This window comes from Phocoena phocoena, chromosome 17 (genome assembly GCF_963924675.1).
Source record: "Phocoena phocoena chromosome 17, mPhoPho1.1, whole genome shotgun sequence".
Lineage (NCBI taxonomy): Eukaryota > Metazoa > Chordata > Mammalia > Artiodactyla > Phocoenidae > Phocoena > Phocoena phocoena.
In genome coordinates this window covers 61,727,328-61,753,796 of record NC_089235.1, presented here as the reverse complement: position 1 = coordinate 61,753,796, position 26,469 = coordinate 61,727,328, and the positions used below count along the sequence as shown (strand labels likewise).

Genomic DNA, 26,469 nt, shown 5'->3' with positions numbered 1-26,469 from the left:
GGTGCTGGGAAAACTGGACAGCTACATGTAAAAGAATGAAATTAGAACACTCCCTAACACCATACACAAAAATAAACTCAAAATGGATTAAAGACTTAAATGAAGGCCGGACACTATAAAACTCTTAGAGGAAAACATAGGTAGAACACTCTATGACATAAATCACAGCAAGACCCTGTTTGACCCACCTCCTAGAGAAATGGAAATAAAAACAAAAATAAACAAATGGGACCTAATGAAACTTCAAAGCTTTTGCACAGCAAAGGAAACCATAAACAATATGAAAAGGCAACCCTCAGAATGGGAGAAAATATTTGCAAACAAAGTAACTGACAAAGGATTAATCTCCAAAATTTACAGGCAGCTCACGAAGCTCAATATCAGAAAAACAAACAACCCAATCCAAAAATGGGCAGAAGACCTAAATAGACATTTCTCCAAAGAAGATATACAGATTGCCAACAGACACATGAAAGGATACTCAGCATCACTAATCATTAGAGAAATGCAAATCAAAACTACAATGAGGTATCACCTCACACCAGTCAGAATGGCCATCATCAAAAAATCTACAAACAATAAATGCTGGAGAGGGTGTGGAGAAAAGGGAACCCTCTTGGCACTGTTGGTGGGAATGTAAATTGATACAGCCACTATGGAGAACAGTATGGAGGTTCCTTAAAAAACTAAAAATAGAACTACCATAGGACCCAGCAATCCCACTACTGGGCATATACCCTGAGAAAACCATAATTCAAAAAGAGTCATGTACCACAATGTTCATTGCAGCTCTGTTTACAATAGCCCAGAGTTGGAAACAACCTAAATGTCCATCGGATGAATGGATAAAGAAGACGTGGCACATATATACAATGGAATATTACTCAGCCATAAAAAGAAACGAAATAGACTTATTTGTAGTGAGGTGGATGGACTTAGAGTCTGCCATACAGTGTGAAATAAGTCAGAAAGAGTAAAACAAATACCATATGCTAACACATATATATAGAATCTAAAAAAAAAAATGGTTCTGAAGAACCTAGGGGCAGGACAGGAATAAAGACGAAATTTTTAACGTGTGGAGGTGTCTTGCAGGTTGTCCAGAAAAAAACATCAGGGATCCAGATATTGGATTGAGTAGAAAGTGTGGAGAATATCTGAGGCCTTGGCAATAGAGATCACCAAATTAAGAGCTGTCTTTTGTTTTCCTTCTGATAAGAAGTTGTAAGCTCAACTAAAGATGACCACTTTGCTTTCAATATTTAATTTGTAAATTTTAATTTATATTTTCAATAAACAACTCAGAAGCACAAAAATAACAGCAGAGTCACACACTGATAAGATCATGTTTATTTAGTAATGTCTGACAAACAGAGAAAGTAAAAGGAATATTTTAAAAATGTATAATTTATATTTATATAAATACTTCAAAGGAGAAAAGCTGAACACATAAGGTGACATTAGAAGAATGTATACATTTTAAGTTTGCAACCTATCTTATAGCCTGACAAGTTAGATACATGTATGTAGACACATATATCTTGTTCATGAGTTTGCATAACTAAGGCCCAAGGATAAGTTTGGGGATCTGTACAATAATTCTAAACTCCCATAGAGTTTGTGGTATCTTGTCACTGCAGTCTTGTCGATTTTGTTCTTCTTTTTCAAAATTCCACTACCAGCACACTTGAAAGTCATCGAAGGTTGTAATCAGGTGCTTTGGGCCTCAGTTTATCTGTCAGTAAGGTGAGAGGAGCCCTGCTGATATGTTCTGCTTCTTCTGAATTAAAAAACTAGTGATCCCCAGCAGTCTCCAGACACATACAAATGTCTGAGGGCTGGTAGAGGCTGGTCATCTATGTATAGGGGAGAGTTTTCTGTTTAGCTTCTTTCTTTTGGAAAGGAGTCAACTTGTCTGAAATGGAGCCAATTTATGACACCAGTGCACTTAATTAATAAGCATTCCGTTACTGTAGATACAGCTTGTTTTCTATGTACACAAAAAACTAATAATCTCTAGATTTTGAGTTGAAGAGCTTTATGTTTCCTCGGATCTTGGAATTTGAAGTTCAGAGTTGAGCTACTCGAAATGAACGCTCCACAGAGAACCCTTAGGTCAAATCTCAATCTGTGGTGAAATATTTGTATGATGACACCCTCAGTATGACCTTAGATTTCACCGTGTCATTCATTACTGTGACCTTTTCTTGAAATTTCACTAGCGTATAACAAAATGAGTGTAATGTGATACAGTCTACACAGTAAGACATATATCTGATTTCTGAAGTTTACAGAAATTTCCATGTGTAGTAAACAGCACAAAAGAATGTCATCCCTAAGCATTATCCTGAGCTTACCTTGATTCCAAGTTTACAGTTAATCATATCTTTCATGAAAAAAAAACAGACATAACTGACCTCATATGACCACAGAAAATACATGGGACGCAGATGTGGATAATAATTCTTTGTAATTTTTCTTATAGTCATTTGATAGTGGGTGGCTACAGGTTGCCTCTGTAGGTGGGCTTCTTAGGGGACACATTACATTTCTCCTCTGCTGGTGTTTGGCTTTAAGTCTTGGAGGAAAGACGCATTGTTATGAGGACAGTTGTTGTGACAGGTGCAGGTCCCGATGACCATCACTGGTTTCTTGAGGGTCTGGCCTGGGGAGCACTGGAACTCCACCTGGATGGTTTTGGTATTGTGTGGGGTACAGCATCGGCCATCGCTGCAGACACCGCAGAACCTGGGCTTGTAGGTGTATAGGCTCGTGCAGTTCTCAAACTGCAGGTGGATGGCTTTGAGTGACTTGGTGGTGCGGAGACACTTTTTCCCTTTCTAAGAAAGAAGAAAAGGAGTGATGCATGAAATGGCCATCATTCCTCCAAGGGATCAGTCTAGGCATATGGAATAACTTGCTAGTTGCCTACCCAAAATCTGTTGCTCTTTCTTCTTTGCTAACAGAATGTTAATTTTGTTTGAGTAATGTGGTCCACTACAAGTATATCCTTCCCCAGAATACCTGGGAGCTTGCAATGGCCTTGTGGCCAAGTTCTGGCCAGTGATACATAAACCAAGGGATCCTGGGAAATCCTTTGTCCTTCAGATGGGTACAGTTCTTAATCGCTTCCTGCGTTCATTTGCCTTCCTATCTAGAATGTGGAAATCATGCCTAATTGTATATAACCATCTTTTGACCATGTGGCATAAGCATGAAGATGAAAGCATATGTATGATAAAGAAACCTATTTTTTCAAACCACCGTAAATAGGCTTTGGCGTTGTTATTAGCCCAATACATTCTTAGGTGTTACAAAGAGAAATGGAATAAATATGGCATCACTGCAGGCCTACTAATGTTTCAAGTATTTTTCAGACATTAACTTACTTAACCTTATTAGGAACATTCACTCATACAAGGAGCAGTTATTCACATAAAGAGCGACTGTCCAAGTTTTATAGATGAGTAAATGTAGTCTCAGAGGCCAAAGTGATCAGAAAACATCTAGAACCTGAATTTGTCTGACACAAAGCCCGTTCCTTCTATTACACTGTGACCTCAGGAAAGTCTAAGACAGTGGGATTTAAGGTTAGTTTCCATGAAGGCATGGTAAATGGAGAATTTATTCAACATTCCATTGGTAAGAGTTGAAGAGGAACCCCAATATTGATAATTCAGTAAGACATTGATGATATGTTAATTTCCCACCTAGATTTCTTCACCTAATTTGTCACAATTTTCCACTGCTTTTCACCTTCCTAGTTGTCATCCACAGCTTGTGGAGTGATGAGACTTGGAATTCTCTAAAATTGGTAGCTCTCAAACTTTAATAAGAGTACATCAGAATCATCTAGAGGGTGTGTTAAAACACACATTGTTGGGCCTTACACCCAGAGTTTCTGATTCAGTAGGTTTGATGTGCACCCCCATAATTTCCACTTCTAACAAGTTCTTAGATGATGCTGCTGGTCTGGGGATCATGCTTTAAGAAGCACCATCTCACATTTAAGAACCTTTTGGTGATAAGGAAGTAATGATTATTTGGCTGGCATTTCCCTAGATTCCAAACAAATTTCTGGCCCCTTAATGAAATACACACACACACACACACACACACACACACACATATATATATATACACTATAAATAAATGTCTTAAATATAATATCTCCCAATATCAAACTTGGTGCAAGGTACAAGAAAAATATGAATTTTGGAAAAAGAAACAATAGAAAAAGCAAAATTTTAAAGTCATGACATGGAAATGGCTTATTTAATAAGCAAGTTACTGTGTACTTGACAATATTTAAAGGCTTCTTGTTTTTTCCTTTTTAATATTTAGTGTATATTTTTGCCAATATCCACAAAAAGGTACAAGGTCTGCAATATCTGTGTGTGTGTGTGAAAAAGAGAGAGAGAGAGAGGGAAGGACAGAAACAGAGAAGAAGGTGTTTCTAGGTGCTCTTTCTAAATTGGTGGAAGAAGCATAAAGTTAGAATGGACCTCAAAAAGTCATACAGCTAAGTAGCCATATAACAATGCAACCACTAGAGACTCTTATTTTATCAATAAATAGAAATGATGCTTAATATTAGGTAATGATGTTTATGTTAACAGAGTAAACTATGCCCAGCACTTAACAAATTTATTCTATTTATCCTCATGACAACTCTGAGGCAGGTACTCTTAATGTCTCTGTTATATGGGGGAAAGAACTGAGGCTTAAAGGTTAAGAAAATCACCCAAGATCCCATAGCTAGTTCACGTGGGAAGCCAAGATTTAAAGCCAGGCTGTCTGGCTCCAGAGTTGCACCCTTAAGCATGAGATGATATTGCCTCAGTGGAGAGATATGTAAATCTTTCATTGTTAGGAACTGTTTTATTTTGGCCTTAGGTTTGTACAAGGGTCCATATACTAGTTCGATTTGGGTACTGCATTTATCTGACCTAGGGCTCTGCTAACAAGGCTTGTGATGTCATCAGGAACCAATCAGAGCTTCTGATCTGCATGCCTTGTACTCAGCATTAACACACTGAGTTGATATCATTCCAGCAAAAAAGGAAAGAAATGTGCTATTTTATTTGGCACAGATAGCCTTATGCTGGCAAATGTACTAGTCACACTAGGCTTTTTGAAATACAGAAAATAATTCCCAGACATCCATTCATTTATTCATCAACAGTTGTTTATCAAGCACACAGTACATCCCAGGTAGGATGTGGGGGACTGAGGGATGAGGAAGGCAGATGTGGTCCCTACTCTGTTGCTTCCTTCAGACTGAACCTAAAGGGTGAAGAAAGCTGAGCTCAGAAATGACCTCTCTAAAATAAATCATGTTTGACCACTGAGTAGCCAGTTTTTTCCAGGATGAAATGAGATTTGCCAGACTTTTCTCAACCGGGGACATTACTGTAGAGGTCTGGCCCCTCCCTCTTCATCTGCTGTGAGTTGCTGGGGATATTTCAATACATTAAAGAGAAAACAAAAGAAGGTAAACTCCTTCATTAGAGCTGACCTTGAAGTCAGCTTCACAGTGACTTTCTAAAGCCCAGGCCCCCCTCCCGAATAAAACATAACTCTCAACTTTTAGGTTGTGAATATTTTTTAAGTCTACAGGTGTAAAGTAAACACTCTCCAAAGAGGAACAAAAGAAGACAAATCTCAACATTTGGAACAACTGGCACCAATGGTGGACATTCTCAGAAAGATCCATCTGAGAAGACACAGCAAGAAGCAGTTAGAATGGTCATTGCCCCCTTTTCCACAGGAGTGTGGAATGGACGAGACAGCGGGGAATTGTTACAGGGAAGAGCAAAATCTGACTCCATGTTGGATCTGTTTCTTTTACTTTAAGCTTTGCTTTCTGTTGCTTTTGTTTTTATAATCATACATAAAGGCCTGCCTCAGGGAACCCTGCCCTGCTGCTGCCTGAATGTTAAACTAAAGTGCCTTTGTTCAGCTCACAGGGTGACAATCTGACCCTGCCCACCTGTGAATGCCTGCAGGAAAGAAGAAATTAACACATCCCCTCCCTGATGCTGGCCAAGCCAGGAGATATTTTGCAAAATCAATGGTCTTTTTACTTTATTTCCTCACCTCCTCCCCGTCTCTGTTCTATAAAATAAACTGGCATCCAGACCCCATTAAGATGGTTTTTGGGGACACTAGTCCGCCATCTTCTCCGTCTGCTGCCTTTCTGAATAAAGTCACTATTCCTTGCCTTATAAGAAAAACAAAAACAACAACAAAAAAATAAAACACAGGCCCCATAGAGGCAAGGCCCCCTCCTCTGTGGTGGGGGCTCCTCCCAGGCTCATACCTTATCTGCCGGCTGCTTGTGCTCTTGGTCACAGGGTCGCACCACGCAGAGCCGGGTCTGCTTCACCATCTCGCAATGTGGATTCCTGTTGGTGACCCGGGTGGAAAAACCCATGCCACAACTCTTGGAACACGCACTCCACTCTGTGGTCTGCTCAATGCAGTTGATACCCGAGTCGGAGACTGCAACTCCTAGAGTGGCTTCGGTCCTGTAGGCTACAGGATGTTGAAATAAGGACAGTGTTATTGCGTAAAATGTGGGGATGGCAAAGTGGTCCTTTCAACCATCGTTAGGAAGAGTGTCTCATCCAGTTCGGTACCTGTGCAACTCAGGTGTTCTCAGGGGGCAGACCTGGATCTCTGTATTTATAAACCCCTAACAGGTAGCACAATGCCTGGCACATGGTTGGCATCTGGATCTCTGTATTTATAAACCCCTAACAGGTAGCACAATGCCTGGCACATGGTCGGCCTTCAAGAAATCTTTGTGGAATGACTGTCCGAGTTGTTCATAAGAAGTTTAGGAGGACCTGTCTTTGAGAAGCTTAGTAGTTTTAAGAATATAGCACAGTACAGCATCGAAAACCATTCCATAAACCGTAATGTTTTCAATGTGTGATTTTGTCCAGAGAAAGGATAATGAAAAAATTGTAATTGGATGAGTAAGTAGAACCAACCAACTCAGAATAGTGATGGAGGTAATGCTCTGCCTTAGGGAGGTAGAATTGGTTATTTGGGTTGTAGGATATAGTCACTGGGACTTGGATGACAGACAGTTCTGTCTCAACATTTAATACGCATGCCCTAGGGCACATCTCCTCTCTTACATGGCAGTTTTCCTATCTGTAAGCACGGCTGAGAATTTCTGACTTCAGAAAAACTGTAAAGCTCTGTGTACTGCCAGTATAAATAATCTGGCTGATTAATGGCTTCTAAAATATTCTCTACTGGATCTTGAATGTTTGCTTTTCAAAAAAAAATCATTTCCTTTATAAGCCAAAACAAAAGGAAAAGCAAAACAAAGATCCTGAAGTATCACTTGATCCTTCCTGCAGCACCCGGAAAGGTGGCATTTCTCTGTGACACCTGTCCAGGGATGGCATTCTTTAGGGAAGCTGGTCTTAAGAGTGCATAGGTAGTTGACAGAGTCCAGAAAAGAAAGAGCCATCACCAGGCCCTTTGCAAATGGCTTAAATGGTGTTCCCATGGAGTTGACACTTGCCGCAAGTACAGAAGCTCTATCGATTACGTGTTTTGCATAAAGTTGCCAAAGCACATCTTTGCAATGTTAACAAGGGTCAAGTGGGACAGACTAAAATATAAATGGCAGTCGTGTAATAAGAAAAATCATTCCTATGGCTCAACAGAACCACTGGATGTGATTCTTCTTCAGAAGAGACTGTGTGTACTTCAATAACTTGTCTGGGATTCCAACACGTGAAGTGCCTGCCCTCAGTGGGCAAGCTGGACTCCACAACTGAATGACCAGAAGCTGAAGCCAGTTTCTCACTGCAGATCCCAAAGAGCATACATGCTTCCTGCCTGCACTTAGTCCTGTGCTGTGATCATTTTCAGGTATGTTGAATTTCTCACCTGGAAGGGTTTGGAGGTCCCCTAATGTCCCCGTCTCATTGGAGTCACAGATCCACTTTTCACAGCACTCCCCAGGCATTTTAACTTTTCTCGGAGCTGGGCAGTCAGGCTGGGGCAGTAGCAGGTCCTCTTCACAGCGGGGCACACAACCAACCTGCCCATCTTGGCAGGCGCACTGGTATTTGCAACTAGGCTGGAAGGTCTCTCCACTTTGGTAGATGACTCCATCGAACACACAATTGTCTCCTTCTATCGCTAGAATGTTGGGGAAGCAGAGCAGAGAGGGAAGGGGAGAGAAAATCAAGAACACGATGCATCGAAGAGGCTATATAAGAGCCACAGCACATATTCCAAGCCCCAAATCATTCTTTTTCTAGTTGAGGCCATCTGGTTGCTGATCTACCACCAGCAGAGAGATGTCCTCGTGGAGGCCTCCCAGTGCAAGAAGAAACACACAAGACCACCCAGTCCCGCCACTCATTTTACGCATGAGGAAAGATGGGCAGAGCCGTGAAGTGACATTCCCCAGGGCCCTCAGCTGTTGTTCCCAATGATAGTGTCGTTTCGCAAGAACCTCCTTAGATTCTCCTACTCCAGAAGCTCAGAATTAAAAAGAAAAAAGTGCTCTTCATAAGCCTCCAAACAGGTTAACTGGTCAAATTGGGAAGGGCATTAGGATTCCTTGGCATTCCAGCACAATAAATCATTACTCGTTTAGAGAAGAAACTAAAAGCCTATTCCAAGCCCTCTTATCCAGGGAGGAAGGGACAGGTCTCCAACTAAATGGTGCACCGTGTGGGAAATTGATCCCCAGTTGATTAAGTTTCACCATCCTGGATTGGCTGGTTGCCTGCATTTTTATTTTACTCACGGCCCAGACAGGGGTTGCATAGTCGTCCCAGGAGAGTAGTGGCTGCTTTGGCTCAAATAGGACAATTACAGGTGTGAAAACAAACCAGCCTGGCTACAGTTGGGGGAACTGTGAGCCTGTAAGTAAGCCCAAGATTCCATCACCCCCCAAGCGTACCCTGGAAACTTCCAAAGGAAATGACTTCACTGGCCCTTAAGTCTGCTCTGCTCCCTGTCTATCTAGATTCTTCTCTAGGGAGGCAAATGCTTCTCACCTCCGCGGGCAGGTTTCCCTTCTGGCTTCTGGCGCTCCGCAAAGCCCCACGCGCCCCCAGACCATCCCCGGCACACAGCGCTCCATAAACATCACCCACGGCATCACTGTTAGTATTTGCTCATCACCCTCTCGGGAGTGGGGGGAAGGGGAGAGGAAAGAGCGGGCAGCTCCGCTTGCTGAGGGGCAGGAGGTCAAGCGGAGGAGGGGGCAGGGTTACCCATGCAGATGCCAGTCTGGGCGCTGGGGTCCGCTCTGCGGTCGCAGAAGAGACCGCGGCTCTCCTCGCAGGGCAGCATCACGGAGCAGCTCTCGCCGCGCTGGCGGGCGCACACCAGGCAGCAGGAGCAGTCGTCCAGCACGGCTCTCACCCCGGGGGCGCAGGTCGGCGGCTTCTTGGGGCACGGAGCCGGGCACGAGGAGGGGCAGCGCGGAGTCGCAAGGACCTGGGGGCGGGCGAGATCAGGAGAAACTTCTTAGCAGGGACCCTGGAAGGCAGAGCAACCCCGGGACCGAGCAGGGGCCGCCCAAGAAAGGCAAAGTAACCAGAGGCACCTGATGAGTGCGCCACTCACCTGTCCCAGGAGATGGAGGAGCAGGAGGAAAGCCAGGCAGCGGCACTGATTGGGTGGACCGAGACGCAGGCTCTGCGCACTCTGCATGTTCAGGCTTTTTCCTGCCGCTTTCACAGGGCTTTCCAGGTCGGAGGTTGGCTCTGCGCGCGCTGCTCCTGGTCGGGCTCGCCCCTGCCCGGCGCCACCGCGCAGGTTTTATAGCGCGCTCCTGGGACGCGCACAAGCCTGTTGGCTGCAGCTCAGGCAGGAGGCGGGGGGATCGGCGGGGTGGGGAATGGAACGAGCCCCGGAGTTGCCATAGCAATTGGCCGTGGGTGCTGCTCTCCTTAGGGCGCGGCCCCGGGGCCTGCATGTGCCTGTGTGTAGCGACTGGCTTTTCCCAGGGCGCCGGGAGGGGCTGGGTGGAGGCCCAGGGCCAGGACCCAGGGTTTCGCCGAGCGCGTGGGAAGGAAACGCCCGTTTCCTCCTGGAAGCTGCTTCGCTTTCCCCCAGGACTAAGACACCGCCACTCCCCGTCACGCTTCTTCTCCACCCTGGCCGTTCCCAGCTGGGTTGCAAACGTGGGGTGCCCCTAAAGGGGTGTCCGATGTTTGGGACCATCTGTGAGGGGTTGGCTAGAGGCCCAGGGGTTTAGTCATAAAGGAAGCACATGCAAGTTTGTCACCGTTTAGGGCACGCTTTGAGAGTGTTGAGAGAGGGGGAGGGGAGAGAGGGAGGAAAGGAGAAAGAGAAGGGAGAAAGTAGTGGCTGGGGACGGGGCGGGGGGAGCAGAAAGTAGAAGAAATCTTAAAGTGAGGATGGGGGACGATGCTGTTTACCGAAAGGCAAAAAGTCCTTTTGACTTTAACCATTCCAAGCCCCGCCGATTCTGCAGGTTTGGTAGAAATACAAGTAAAACATAATGAAATAAAAATACAAGAGCCCGAGGTACATAAAAACTTTCTTCCTGGTAGAGAAAAACCTTGAAAAAACACCAGTGGTGTCACGCCTGCTGTGAAACAGCGCATGTCAGAATACAAGAGCCTGTGAGAATGTATAAGGCCCCTGCAGCTCAGCCCCTGTCAAAACCTCAGCGAATTAAGGAAGGACTGGGGGAGGTACTTGCTTTACTGAGCTGACGCTCCAGCAAATCAAATCCCTCTCCCACCTGGCACCTACTTTCAAAAATGACTGCCGTGAAACACATGTCCTCCTCTCATGAGGAGGAGAGCAGTTTGACTGCTCCAGAGTTGACACTGCTTGATGGTTTAAAACAAAACGTCTCCCCTGTACTTCAACTTCGCTTCTGCCTCAGGGATAACTATGTCCAGCTCCTTTGGGGGTAGTCGTGTTGGAAAGACACTTTTCAGAAAAATTATACAGGCTTGGGATGGAACTCTAGGCTTTAAAAGGAAACAAATTTCCTCTTGGTCATCCAGCTCCAGTGTGAAGAAATCAAAGGCAGCTTATGTAAGGGCCCAGGTCTGCCCCTGCCACACCTGCTTCCCCGCATGCAGTCATCCAAAGCCCTTCAGTATAGTTCTCTGAGCAGCTGAAAACTGCTGTTACATAATTCCGAGCCTACATGAATTCTGCTTTCTTTGAGGAAAAGCAGACGGAGCAGTAAATCTTGGTGAGAGATTGAACGTTAATTTGTGCCATGTCGAGGACACTCAATACACTCTTCAAATTGATGGGCTCCATGGGCCATCTGGTCTAGTGATGCTTCCACCTGGCTGCATGTCAGAATCAACCAGGGTGTATTTTTGAAAAATATAGATTCTTTTTTTAATGAGTTAAAGAAAATTGAAGTATAGTTAATTTACAATGTTGTGTTAGTTTCAAGCGTACAGCAAAGTGATTCAGTTATATATATGGGTTATTATTTTCCATTATAGGTTATGGCAAGATACTGAGTATAGTTCCCTGTGCTACACAGTAGGTCCCTATCATTTACCTATTATATATATATTAGTGTGTATATGCTCATCCCAAACTCCTAATTTATCTCCATCTCCCCACCCCCTGCTATCCTCTTTGGTAACCATAAGTTTGTTTTCTATGTCTGTGAATCTATTTCTGTTTTGTAAATAAGTTCATTTATATCATTTTTTAAGTTCCATATGTAAGTGATATCATATGACATTTGTCATTCTCTGACTTACTTAATATGATAATCTCTAGGTCCATCCATGTTGCTGCAAATGGCAGTATTTCATTCTTTTTTAAGGTTGAGTAATATTCCATTGTATATGAAAAATATAGATTCTTGGACCCAACCCTCAATCCACTCAGCTGGATTTTCTGGTGAAAGCTCTTGGTAGACAGCACTTCATTGTACTTGGAAATGGGAGCTGGCCTTTGGAAACCTCGATATGGAACAGCTAGGAGCACAGCTGTTGGAGAGGCAAGACTATGGGCCAAGTTTTCAATGTATGAATTGACAGAACAAGGAGAAATTGCAGCATGGAGGCTGGGCTGACTCTTGTTGGAGAAGGGGAGGATGAGAGGAGAAACGTAACCTTAGGACAAGGAAGATGTCAGGTCACTGCTAACGTGTCCTGCCATTCAGGTCTCTTGATTACTGAAAGTGATAAAAACCAAACTGGAGCTAGTTCCAGAAAGACGACTTTATCGGACAGAGGCTGTGGTATTTCACATGATAATGGTGTGGGAATGGTGCCACTAGGACTCAGAGGCAACTGAGATCAGGGCCTCGGAGGCATGAAGACTCCATCCCTCTATCTATCTTTATTGCTTCTCTGTGTGTCAGCTTCTCAGTCTGTCCCACCACGGACCAGCTTCTAATGTTTAAGGGAAGTGTCATCCTTAAGTTCTCCAAACCTCTTACATTATGACCTTGTCACCCCAGAAGGAATGTCCACTCTGTCATCTGCTATAAAGGATAAGGACCTCCACATTAAAACAATTGGAAATTGAAAATGAAGACATCTGATGACAATCATGTCAGGTCCTGCTTTGCCACCTCCAGGACACGGTCTCTTGAATCCTCTCCGCTGGGATAGATTTCACTCTCTCTGAAGGCCCAGCGTTCCTTGCTTTTCTCTTTTATCTCTTAACTCACTGACGAGTAATGATGAGCTTATCTCTGTGTCTGCCTCCCTCTCCTGCCTGGGAGCCCTTGAGGGCAGGGAGCAGGTCATATTCTCCATAATACCCCCAACACCTATTTCAAGGATGGATCAGTTGTTTTTAGACCTTTTGAGATACTGCCAACCTCACTTGAAGTTTTGTCATTTGTCACCGCTTTGCATACAATGAGGTAAGAAAGAACTGGAGGCTGTTTGTTCCTCTGTGGCAGTAGAGGCTAAATTGGTCCTACCAGCCATCACCCATCTGCCCCTGACATGCACCTTCTCTTAGTCTTTCCGCACACTCAGAGTCTAAAGGATAGCACACAGGCTGGTGATCTCCTGTGTGAAATAAACCATGTGTCAGTTGAGGTCTCTGGGGAAGTTAGGGGCCCCCGTAATAGAGACTTTTCATGAGTTACGGGTCTTGGCGACCAACGAAGATGGTGACTCCACTGGGTTAGAAGGTGCAAGTACTGTGGTGGATTCACTTTTCCCCCCCTTTCCCTTCTTTCTCTCTACCCTTTCCTTTACCCTAGATGTGGTACCAGAGACTCATTTCTCCCTCTCTATCTCAGATGGACTGTTAATGGATTTATGTTCTTATGACTTATCAGTCAATGCTCCTACCTTTAGAGAATACATTTAGAGAACTTCCTACATTTTATAAAGGTAAACTTTTACAAGGGTTTCCATTGTTGTTGTTTTATCTTTTTCATTATTATAAAAGATTTAAAATATATCGGCAGTGGCTTCTGTAGCAGGAAAGAGAAATAGAAAGCACAGAATCCCATATTAAAAATGAAACCAATAGAAAGCAGTGACTATGGTGTTATCAACACCAGGACAACTCCATCTCTCTCCTTTCCTCGGTGATCACATTCTCTGTAAGCTCACGGACATTCACCGTGTCCCCTTTCAGTCATTGTTCAGCCAAGCCACATGACACTTAGGTCTCATAATGTGCCTCATAAATCAGCCTCTCAACTCCTTAATTTTGTTGCTCTTTTCTGAATTTCCTTCATAGGTCCCTTTTCTGGGACCCCAGAGAGTTGGTAGAACACAAGGTAATTCCGATTATACGTTAGGCAGGTCAGCCCTACGTGGTGTCCAGTTATATGGCTAATTTCAACCAAACCCTCTTGCTTTTCTGACAAAGCTCTTGACTTCTTGCTTTTCTAGAAACAATGAGGGGCAGAGAAGGAACACTGATGGGAACATTATATACTTAGTATTTAATGTTATCCTCTTTGGAAACATCTTCCTATTGCCCACATTTTTAAATTTTAATTTTAGTGCATTTCTTATTTTAAAAAGCCCCAAAATGTAGGAGCTTAAGTAATAAATTCAAACTATAACTTACCTAGAAATTTGAGAAATAAGTTAATTTCTCCCACTGCTAAATGAACTCCTTCTAGGGAAGTGAGCTTCTTGGAGAATTAAATAATTATTTAAAAAGTTTTTTGAACTGGAATGGAGTCTATCAAGTCTACCAATTTACATACCACCTTCTCAACCCCCTGGCACTAGCCCTGTCCTTCCCTGTGCCCAGCTGAATAAAGTGGCCACCAGGCGTTCTCTCTGTGTGACTTCTCTATGGCTTGTAATAGCTGGGTAGAATGAAACAAGTTCTGCTTCATGGACTAGAATCCTTTAGACCAGGAATTGGTGTCAGAAACAAAGGCACATACATATGGGCAGGACATCGTGTTAGCTAAGCCTCAGGAGTGCTGTATATTGGGTGATGGTGGACCCAACTCATAAAACCTGGTGTCCAAGTGAAGAAGGAGAAGGGAAGTAGTATCTCTTGAATACAGGCAAAGCTCTGAATAACTTCAAATGATTGCTCCTGGAGAAAGGAAAAAAATTTAGATTCTTTTTTGGGTGAGTCCCTATTCCCAAATGCTATCTCAGAGTATTAAAAAACTTAGGCAGACTCCTACCGAATCTCTGAAATCTAAGCAAGAAAACATAGACTTTTAGGAGAGGCAGGACCACAGAACAGTGTTGCATTTGACAATGTTAATATTCATAATATCCAATTCATGAATTGATAATTTATTTTATACTTCACGGCATGAATCAAAGATGAATGTTTTGCCTTTTCAAGAACTTTATAATCTAGTAGAAAAATGAAGTAGAAAAAAATAGCTAAGGCATAAGGCAGAATGTGGTAATTCCTGTAAATAAACATAGGCAAAGTAACATAGAAGCATAAAGGATGATGAAATTCATTTCTTTGCTGTGAGAACATGGGTGTAATGGAGGCCAAAGAAAAAGTGTTTGGAAAACCTATAATTCCATGTTCATTGTTTGTCTTTTTACTAAACTATGTTGCCTTGAAGACTGTATGACTTTAAGTTGGATAAAGCATGGATAAGATTTTGAAACCTGGATATGTAGGCTGAACAGAAACAGTGGAGCAAAGGCATAAGGATGGGAAAATTCAGGACTTGTTCAGGAAATGAAGAGTGGTTTAATTTATCTGAAACAGAGGGAGGTCATGGAAAATAAGTTTGGAAAAGTGGACCACAGTTGCCAACTCTTAGAAGAATATAAATGACAAATTCTAGAGTTTAGTTTCTTAAAATATCTATCTATCTATCTATCGATCATTTCTCTACTTATCAGCAGGAAATTGTATGAACAGGGATATATGGGTTGGCCAAAAATTTTGTTTGGTTTTTTTTGTAAGATGTTATGGAGAAACCCGAATGAACTTTTTGCCAGCCCAATATTTAGGAACATTGTTCTTTGAGAGTTTATGTTTGATTATAGGAGGAGGTGACCAGAGGTAAGTACTGCAGTTAAGAAATTTTTGCAGTAGTTCAAGGATGATATTGAGGACTTGAACTAGTGGAGTGGCAATGGGAAGGGAAAGAGGAGTTTGGAGGTAAGAGATGATTGGCCTTCGGTGGAGCTCTGGCTGGCTGTGGAAGGTCAGGCTAGTGACCATATAAGTATGATACCAGGTTTTGACCCTAGATAACTAAGTAACTTGTAATAGCATTTTGGTGGAAGCCAGATAACTTCTGTGATGAAACATCTCTACCTGGATTCAGATCCTTAGATCTTAGTCTACCTGGCCAGTCTGTGCCTCAGTTTCTTTCTCTGTCTGTAAGACAGGAATGATAATAATTGTTCTTCTTTTCTAGGATTGTTGTTAGGCTAAATAAGATGATACATGGAAAGCCCTGCAGCCCTTTTCAACAAGGTTCTGTGAGAGAATTAAGCCTTAACACCCCAAGGCATCCATTTCAATGAATTAACTTCTCTTTTCTGCATCTTGAATGGTACTAGCATGTAACACACTGTATAGGGAACCATGGGGCATCTCAGAAAGAAATTAGGGGAGGCTTATTATAAGAATTGGGCTTGCATTAGATGATTTTGAGGACAATTCAAAGAAATTAGGTTCTTAAAACATTGGGTTTTTAAAAAATCTATCTATGTATCTATGTATGTACCTATCTGTCACCTATCTATCTATCATCATTTCTCTAGCTATCAGCAAGAAATTGCATGAACAGGGATATATTTGGATTGGGTGCCAAAAGGAAGAGAAGGTAATTCCATCATTGGTATCTTAATAACCTTTATGGCAGAGGAGGGATGAACAAGGCACAAATAGAATTGTTTTTGAGGAATAAATGATGGCTACTCATGTTACCTGCGTCAGGGGGAAGCTCGGTTATTTTGGGGGTTGCACAGTGTCTTTATTTTTATTTCCATCACATGATTATAAAGTGGTCTTGTCATGGAGAGTCCTCATCAGATGCTGATCTTCTGTGAAATTCACAGCAGAGGAAACTCACAACCTAGTTGGTATCAACAGTTATCTGTAATCAGGGCTGGTTTTCTTTTTTTCTTATTGTATCCTGTGAATAGCTTTGATTGTTTTTCTTTGAGGTTGGTAGAAGTAGAATTATCAAAGCAATGGTTTGCATAATTTATGATTTTGCATACAAGTTTCCAATTTTCTTTCCGGGAGTGTATCCATTTGCTTTTCTGCTAGCAGTGTATGATAGTGAGATAAATGTTGGGCAATTTCCAGAAAGCCAGTACCTTGAGTGGTTGGGGTGATTTGTTAGAGAGTGACCCAAACCTTCAGTGCTTTTAGTGGTTCTACCTGCCTGGTTCTCTCACTAGCTTTTACCGCTGAATTTGCTGGTCACGTGTGGAAGGGTCATTCATATTCTTCCCTTCCCATGTACTCTGCCTTTCTTCCCTCGCTAGCAGACCTCTTTCCTTTTTGTTGATTGGGATCACTCATTCCAGCCAACACTGGGACTCACTTTTTTTGTTGTTACCCAGTCCTGGCCACTTTGTCCTTCTCATGTCACTAATTATGAATTGCTAAAGTTCCTTCCTTCAAGTAATCTTTCCCCCAGGCTAAAGGGACAACAAGATGTCTCTACTGAAACTTCTTTCCTTCTCCATTGTCTTTTAGGACTCTCCAGTGTGAAGCTGAGCTTTCAGAAGAATCCCTTATTGCTGCTGCTAGCCTGTGTGTACCAGGTCATCTCTAACCAGCTAGAACATTGGTCTCGAATATTTTTGACCATGACACTCAGTAAGAAATATTGAAATTTTAAACATAAACAAATCATAACAAATATGCATAAATGCATGTTCATATATATACACATATACATATAAATGCATGTATATATACATATGTATATAAATATACACATATTTGCATGTTCATATAATAAATGCACGTGTATATAAATATATATACACACTGTATAGTTGGAATGAAATTTCATAAAATAAGTGTCTTTACTACATGCCTTATGTTCAGATATTTGCTATTTAGTCTCTTTCATTAAAAAAAAAAAAAGCCCGGGCTTCCCTGGTGGCACAGTGTTTGAGAGTCCACCTGCCGATGCAGGGGACACGGGTTTGTGCCCCAGTCCGGGAAGATCCCACATGCCGCGGAGCGGCTGGGCCCATGAGCCATGGCCGCTGAGCCTGCGCGTCCAGAGCCTGTGCTCCCCAACGGGAGAGGCCACAACAGTGAGAGGCCCACGTACCGCAAAAAAAAAAAAAAAGCCCATCATGACTCCCTGAATTAATGATTTAGCTTCTTAGTGACAGAGGTGTGACTCCTTGGTTAGAGGTTGGTGAGTGGTAACATATAATAAGTGCATTCCTGCGTTCCTGTTTTCTCTGTCTTAGAATTCCTTCCTTTTTCTCGTACCAAGAAATTTCACCTTGTCTAGTACAGCCCAGCCTTGAGTCTAGGTGTTCATTACTCACCCCCAGATACCTAAGTGAGAGCATTAAATTCAGAATCTCTGATAAGTTCAACCATAACCATAAATTCAGCCTGATCTAAAATGATATTTTCTTCCTCCTTAATTGAATACCATCAATATTTATTCTCATAAATATGGTCCCATATTTTTCCCAAAGCTTGGCAATTATTTTACTAATTGTAAATCTATAACTCCTTCTTCTGCATTTGACTTCTTCTGAGGAATGGAGGGTTAGGGCAGGAGGAGAACTGGACACCCTGGGCAAGGTCAGAATCTCAGGTAAAAGATGAGGCCTGCCTTTAAGTAAAAGAGAAAGCATCTTTATTAGAAAAGGAAGGAGGATTTCCTTCAGTTGCTAAGGTGTTTTGAGAGGGTCTGTAGCTCCTAAGCTTCTGGGTCTTCCCATTTCCGATCCTACTTATCAGCATCCAGCACTTTCCTTATCTCCTGGATACTGCTAAGGCTCTGATGGAAAAATTGGACTTTGTTTTGATTATCTCAGTTTTGCCGCTAGAAAAGGTGGGATTCTTTTAGTTCTGTTAAGAAATTGCCCCCTTTATCCCCTGTTATCCCTTCAATACTACACAGATCAAGAACTTTGCCCAAAATGCACAGGAAATTTCAATATTGAAGTTGACAAATACCTATTGTCTATCTACTATGAAAAATGTTCTAGTTTGCCATTTACCTTTAAATTTAATTTTGGTAATTTTTGATATACAGAATTTTAAAAACTTATATCAATGCATGCATAGGTATTCCCTTTGTGGTTTTTCACTCAGGTAGTTATTGTAATTATTTTTTAAAAATTCAAATCTTTCAACTGAAAATCTTATGGCTTTTTAAAGTTAATTTTTATGAAGTAAAATTGCACTTAGTCTGAAAACGTCAACAAGTGCTTTCAATACTATACCCCAATATGCGGCTTATACTGCTGTTTGTTCAAATTTTCATATTATCCACTGACTTTCTTCTCTGGAAGATGAGAGTTTAACTTTCTTACATCACAACCACACAGATTCCTATGCTTCACGTTTATTCTTGGTAATTAAACTGGGCATATGATGCTATATCTGCACTTTGAAGCCATTTCTCTATTGTCATCCATCTTTTAGTGTTGCTCGTAAGAAATTCAGTGACATTTTGATTCCCAGCCTTTTGTATGTGGTATGTTATCTTTACCCTCTGAAAGTTTTTAGAAACTTGTTTTTAACCTCAAGTTGCTAAAATTTCACCATGGTGTGCTTGCTTGCTCTATCTATCTATCATCTAATTTCTCTATCACTCTAACTACCTTGTTCCTTTTGGTGTCATTTGGGCATTTTGTATACATTCAATTTAGGGATTGGGGGTGGGTATTATCTGATAATTTCATTTCCTTCATCTTCTCTGTTTTCTTTGGAAACTTTTAAGCTGAACATAAAATCTCCTAGACCAGTGATCCAATTTTAAAAATACTTTACAGCCTATTTTTCATCTTAGTATTTTTGTTCTACTTTCCAGAAAGTCTATACCTTGATTTCATATACTAAATCTTTTATTAAATTTTTAAAAAGTCAGGTTTATTGGGGTGTCGTTGATACAAAGTAAAAGTTACCCTTTTTAGTGAATAATTTCACACGCTTTGACCAAAGTTACATAATCATTGCTGCAATCAAGATGTAGAATGGTTCTTTCACACTCAAAAATTCTTTCGTGCTCCCTTATAGTCAGCCCCTTCTTCCACTTCCAGCCTCTGAAAACCAAACTCCGATCTCTCAAACTCTCATATTTTTGTGTCCCTATAGCTTTGATTTATCCAAAATATCATGTAAATGGTTTACTTTTCAGAATCTTCAGGTAGCTCCTTTTTGTATTCTGTGTAAAACTTTTAGTTGCAGTCAGTGGGAGAGATAGGTTGATGGGCTTTCTCTATGTTGGCTGTTTTGCTTTTTTTTTTCTTTCGGTATTTATTGAGATGATAATAAATTTTTCTTCTTTAATCTATTGATATGGTGAGTTATACTGATTGATTTTCAAATGTTGAATCAGCCTTGCATTTGGAGATAAGCCTTGTCTGGTCATGAAGTGTTCTACTTTTCTGGATTCAATTTGCCAGTTTTTGTTGAGGATTTTCACAATTATATTCACGAGAAATATTGATATGTATTTTTCTTATTTCTAGTTTAAGTATTTTTATGATTTTTGTATCAGGATAATCTGACCTCAGAAAATGAGTTGGGAAGTATTTCCTGCTCCTCTATTTTCTGGAAGAATTTGTGTAAAATTATTATTATTTCTTCCATAAGTGTTCAGTAAGAACTCAGCAGTGAAGCCATCTGGGTTTGGAGTTTTCTTTTGGGAAGATTTTAAACTACAAATTCAATTTTTAAAGTTAGAGATAGGAATATTTAGCTTATTTATTTCTTCTTCAAAGACTTTTGGTAGTTTGTTTCTTTCAAGAAACTGACCCATTTCATCTAAATTGTTGAATTTGTGGGAACAAAGTTGCTCATAATATTCCCTTACTGTCTTTTTAACTTCTCTAGGATCTGTAGTAATGTCTCCTCTTTCATTTCTGTTGTAGATAGTTTGTTTCTTCCCTCTTTATTTATTGATCATTCTGGCTTGAAGTGTGTCAATTTTATTGGTGCTTTCGTAAAACTACCTTTTGGATTTACTGATTTTCTCTTTTCTTTTTTCTGTTTTCAATTTTACTGATTTCTGTTCTTTATTATTCTTTCTGTCTGCTTGCTTTGGGTTTAACTTGCTCTACAATTTCTAGTTTCTTAAGGTGGAAACTTAAATTTTTTATTTGAGAACTTTCTTATTTTTTAACATAAGCATGCTATGTTTAATGCTATGTACTTTCCTCTAAGCACTGGTTTAGCACATTTTGATAGTGTTTTCATTTTCATTCAATTCAAAATATCTTCTAATTTATTTTCTTAGGTTTGTTTTTGATGTGGATCATTTTTAAAGTCTTTATTGAATTTGTTACAATATCACTTCTGTTTTATGTTTTGGTTTTTTGCCCCAACGCATGTGGGATCTTAGCTGCCTGGCCAGGTATTGAACCCACACCCACTGCATTGGAAGGAAAAGTCTTAACCACTGGACCACCAGGGAAGTCCCAAAATATCTTCTAATGTTTTCTTGTGACTCCTGCTTTGATCTATGAGTTATTTAGAAGTATGCTGTTTCATTTTGAAATGTCTGGGGATCTTCCAGATAGCTTTCTGTTATTTATTTGTAGTTCAATTCTGTTTTGGTCTCAGAATATACTTGGTTTTATAATTTGAATTCTTTCAAAGTTAGTAAGTTTTGAGTTTTATGCTTCAAAATATCTATTCTGGTGAATGTTTTCTTTTTTGCACTTGAAAAAAAGTGTTTACTCATTTTTAAAATGGAAATAATTATTGAACTGCCTCAAGGGATTTTTATGAGGATTAAATGAGGTAATACTTATAAGTGTTTAGGAGCGTCTGGCTTGTAGGAAGTACTCAAAAAAAAAAAGTTAATTACTTTTATTGTTGTTGTAGTTGTTTTCTTCACCCAAGAACACAATATTTTTTTAAAGTCCCTTTTGTAAGGTTAACATTTTCTTCATATAAATACTGCTTTGGGCTTGTTAAATTTGTTCAAAATATTTTGTTGTGGCCATTGTTTTGACAATATTGTCTAAAACATTATTTGTTATATATTTAACATATGATTATTTTACTGAAATTTATCGTTAGTTCTAATTGCTTTCATACATTTAATTATCTTGCAGTTTTAGACAATTATACTAGTTACAAATATTAATAATTTGTATCTGATTTTTTTGGACATTTTATTTCTCATTTCTCTTTATTTATTTATTTATTTTTCTGCATTGCCCCAAACTTCCAAAATAATGTTAATTGTTGGGATAGTAGCAGATGTCCTTGTTTCCTTCCTGACTTTCATGGCAATTCCTCTAGCATTTTACCTTAAGGGTCCTGTTAACTATTGTTTTGAAGAAAACGTTTAAAGCCAATAATGTTTATTGAGTTTTACTGAATAAATTGTTGACATTTTATTGTGTAGGGTTTTTACTGAATTATTTATATTATATATTATATGAATTGATTTTTTTAATATGAAATCGTCCTTGTGTTTTCAGAAAAGGCTGAGTTGGTTGTTATGGTGTAAACTGCTAAGTTGACTTGTTAGTTTTTTTTATGATTTGTGTGTTCGTATTCATAAGTAAAATGAATTTATAGTTTTTTCTTTTTAATCTTTGTTAGGATTTGATGTTAGTTTATAATAATGAATTAGAAAGCTCTCCTGTTTTCACTTGTATTGGAAGAGTTTATTTTGCTTGTGGATCATTTATTTCTCCAAAGTTTAAAAGAAGTCACTGTAATTTTTGTAAATGTTTCATAGAATTTGAGAAAGCTCATTTTCCATGGTTATAATGTTGTACATATGTACATGTATTTAATTAACATTATTAACATGATAATTAATTTTATACTGATATTATTAAACTCAGATCAATAATTTTTCACATACTTTATGACAAAGAATTATGTTGATATTTTTTATGAAATTCATTTATTTGTATTCTTTGTGTATTTATGACATTTTCAGCATATTAAAAGTGTAGAGTACATGACATTTTTCACAATAAATTATACATTTTTATATATTCTATATAAAATATTTCCTACTGTACCCTTAAATAATATTCTCTTGGATTCTGCTTTGTCTAATCCAAATATTTCAACTCCCACTTTATTTTTCTTCTTGTTTTTCTGATGTATCCGTGATAATTCATTGATTTTTAAACTTCCTGTGTTGTTTTTCTTCAGGTGTGTATACTTCTGTATTTCAAACAGCACACCATAGTGGTATTATTGTTAATTATTCTCATTGACACATACATAGACTCTGTATTTTAATAGGTGAGACTCATGCATTTATGTTTATTATCATAACTGACAAGATTTTTCCTATCTCGCTTATCTTGTTTTATGTTTTATAATATTTGTGATATCTTGCTTTATTCTTCTCTTTCTTGTTTTTCTTTTTTCTGTTTGTTTTTAACCTCAGCTTTTTCCTCAAGTGACTTAGAGGGTAAATAACTCATTTTTATTATCTTTAAATGAAAATGTCATTATCTTTAAATGAAAATGCCTATTTTATGTTAATTATTTAGCTGAAGAGTGAATATTATTTATTTTTATTATTTTATTCTTATTTTATCCTAATAAGATTGGAAATACACTTTTTTCTCATCCTAAGTTTTGTTTATTGAAATTTTTATATTATATTTTTTTATTATAAGAGTAAATTATAACATTTTCATTAAGCTATAATCATAAAATAACTACTTACACATTGTCTTTGATGATAGTTTCAATGATGACTTACTTTTTTTTAAGCCTTGACTTTCCTTTTTTTGCATTCTTCACTTTGATTAATGTTTTAGTTTTCCAGGAGGGATAAGTAAGTTGTATACTTGCTGAGGAGCTTTGCACATGAAGATGTCCTTTACAGCTGAAGAGCAACTTGGCTGGACCCAGAATTCTTGGGTGACAAAATTTTCGGTTTAGATAATATCTATATCTAGGTAGAGCTGTTGCAAGCACTAGCCATATAATGACTCATTTAATTCCTCTGTGAGAAAGCTCTTATCATTATCTCCATTCTGAAGATGGTATAACTGAAGGACAGAAAGCTTAAATAACTTGCTGAAGGAGTCAAAATTTGAACCTGGGCAAGTTTGTTTCATAGCCTACAATCATAACCACTACAGCACATTGTTCATTAGATAGTCATTTGGAGATTATTGTATCTTAGGTATTTAGAGGTGTTAATTCATTGTCTCTTGGCTTTTAGAGACAATACTACTGAGACAAGTCATATTTTTCTTCACTGGAAGGTAAGTTGTTTTTTTCTTCTCTCTGCCTGGATGAAATATCAAACTATTAGTCTCTATGTTTTATATTTTTAGGCAAGTTTTCTGTCTGTTAAGTTACTTCGTCTCTGTAAAGTTTTCTTCTAGTTTTTCATTCATTTTATTGTTTCTTCAGTATTGCCTCCTTTTGGGATTCCTAGATATGTAGGTAGTATATCCACCTATACTTGACTCACACCTTCACTTAACAAACATTTATTGATTATTTACCATGTGCCAGATACCGTGAATACAATGATGATGAAAACATGGCCAGTAGCCTATTAGTCTTGCAGTCTAATTAGAGGGAGGCAGCTCTTAAAAAAATAAACACTTAATTTTAAACGTCATTTAATGCAAAATCTGAAGGATGAGTAGACCTAACCAGTTGAAAGTGTGAAAAGATATGTCAGGAAGAGGGAGAAGAATGATAAAGTCTTCAAGCAGAGTGCACTTGGTGAGTTCTAGGGTCTGCTGAAGGGCAATGAACAATGGGAAGACTATTACAGCATGAGGCTGTCCATACAGTTAGGAACTAAGTAATGTGGGTCTCTGCAGTCTATGTTAAGCTTCGGCTTTTTTAACAAAGGGAAGCCATTAAAAGATTTAAAGTAGTAGAGTCAAATGATCTAATCCAACTAGAGGATTGTTTGGATGGAGCAAGAGGGCATGTAGGGAGACCAGTTAGAAGGCCTTTGCTATTGTCCAGTTGAAAGATGATGATGGCTTGGACCAGAATCTGGCAGTGGAGATGGGGAGGAAAAACAAAGTTTCAGAAACAATTGCAAAGTAAATGCTTTATATTTATGATTTTTAGTAGAAGTGACAGAAACCATCCAAAACTAGCATAACTAACCTAGTTATACGATTACAGGGATGTCTCCAAGGAAATGAAGGCATATAGCTGAAACTTAGAAAGGGCCTGAAACCAAGAAGGGACTTATTTTTACTTATTTTTATTTCTCATCTCTGTTTCTAAATTTTCTCTGCCTTCCTCTCTATCTTGCATACTGGCTTCTATACTTAGGGTGGAAGATGGTCACAGCACATTACTCACATTTCTACATCTCCTCCATTCAAAAGGAAGCATGTAACTGAATTTTTAATTCTTTAGTTTCAATTCTAATTTCTCAGGAGCATGATCCAGTTGTCCAATTTGAGTTTTTTCAATTGGATTCAGGGGGAAGTTTTATGAGAAAAATAAGATTCTGAGAACCCACCACATCAGATGGGGCTAGGGTTAGGGTTAGGAATATACATGAGGAAGTTCCTGTCTAATAGTTTTATTTTTTCATGAAGAAGGAGATGAGGTAGGTTGCTGAGAGACGGTAAGAGAAGGTGGTAGTGTCAAAGACTTGAGGAGACTGCTAAGGTTTGAAATTACAATTGAAGAAAGCAAGAAACTGAGTACTAGAGAGATTTAGTACAACCCTAGGTAGCATTGAGAGCCCATCTGAGATTATCAACCTTCCATTTATGGGGGAACTAATCTACAAATTGACAGAGGCACAATGAGTTTAGGTATTAGATGATACAGTGATGGACCATGCATGTTAAGGATGAGGAGTTACGTGAAGAGAGGACACTTATGGATGGAGAGAAAGTAGAAAGAACAGCATGTACAAAAGCCCTGAGGCAAGGGAAGTTTGGTGGGTTTGAGGCACTAAGAGAAGTCTAGATTGGGCACACTGATTGCAGCTGGAGTCACAAGTTGGGTTTTCTTCCATTCATCACTCACCTCAGTGCCTCTAGTGCTCAACCCAGTATCTACTTGTAGCAAACGCTCAATGAATACTTCTTGAATGAATCTAGCCTTATCAGTGTTATATCTAGCAATATTCCTTCAAATTTTCTGTCCTCTAGTTGGCTCCCTCCCATAGTTGACAGAGATGATGGAGGCTTTCAACCTTTTATTATTTTTTTTTATTTTTAAAAAATAAATTTATTTATGTATGTATGTATGTATTTATTTATTTTTGGCTGTGTTGGGTCTTCGTTGCTGCACGTGGGCTTTTTCTAGTTGGGATGAGCGGGGGCCACTCCTCCTTGTGGTACACGGGCTTCTCATTGCAGTGGCTTCTCTTGTTGCCGAGCATGGGCCCTAGGTGTGTGGGTTTCAGTACTTGTGGCACTTGGGCTCAGTAGTTGTGGCACATGGGCTCCAGAGTGCAGGCTCAGTAGTTGTGGTTCATGGGCTTAGCTGCTCCGCAGCATGTGAGATCTTCCCGGACCAGGGCTCTAACCCGTGTCCCCTGCATTGACAGGCAGATTCTTAACAACTGCGCCACCAGGGAAGTCCCTATCCTTTTTTTTATATTGGAAAAATTACTTAAATATCTGGACCTCAATGTCCTCATCTGTAAAATATAGGTATACTAATAACACCTACCTCGTAGGTAGTTGTGAGGTTTCAATCAAGCAAATATGTAAAGCACTCAGCTTTTGACTTAGTAGTCAATCAATACCTATTACCCAGTATAATTATTAATTTTATTGTTGTTATTGGGTATTATTTCAGTCTATGAGATTACCTGTGTTCTGTGTTCATGTTATTGTCTTGCCCAGAAATCTTTCAGTTTGCACTGGACATTTGTAATTTGGAGGACACCAAACACCG

At 39.6% G+C, this 26,469-nt stretch overlaps 1 protein-coding gene across 1 annotated transcript; it reads right to left on the bottom strand.

The window, feature by feature from the left end:
• Positions 1-1,335: 1,335 nt before the first annotated feature.
• CCN3 (cellular communication network factor 3) lies at positions 1,336-9,745 on the bottom strand. Its single transcript, XM_065895423.1, has 5 exons — positions 9,613-9,745; positions 9,258-9,483; positions 7,915-8,169; positions 6,323-6,537; positions 1,336-2,840 (listed from the first exon to the last, which is right to left on the bottom strand). The coding sequence occupies exons 1-5, from the start codon at positions 9,697-9,699 to the stop codon at positions 2,544-2,546; spliced, it is 1,080 nt and encodes a 359-aa protein (XP_065751495.1). The 5' UTR covers positions 9,700-9,745; the 3' UTR covers positions 1,336-2,543.
• Positions 9,746-26,469: the final 16,724 nt, after the last annotated feature.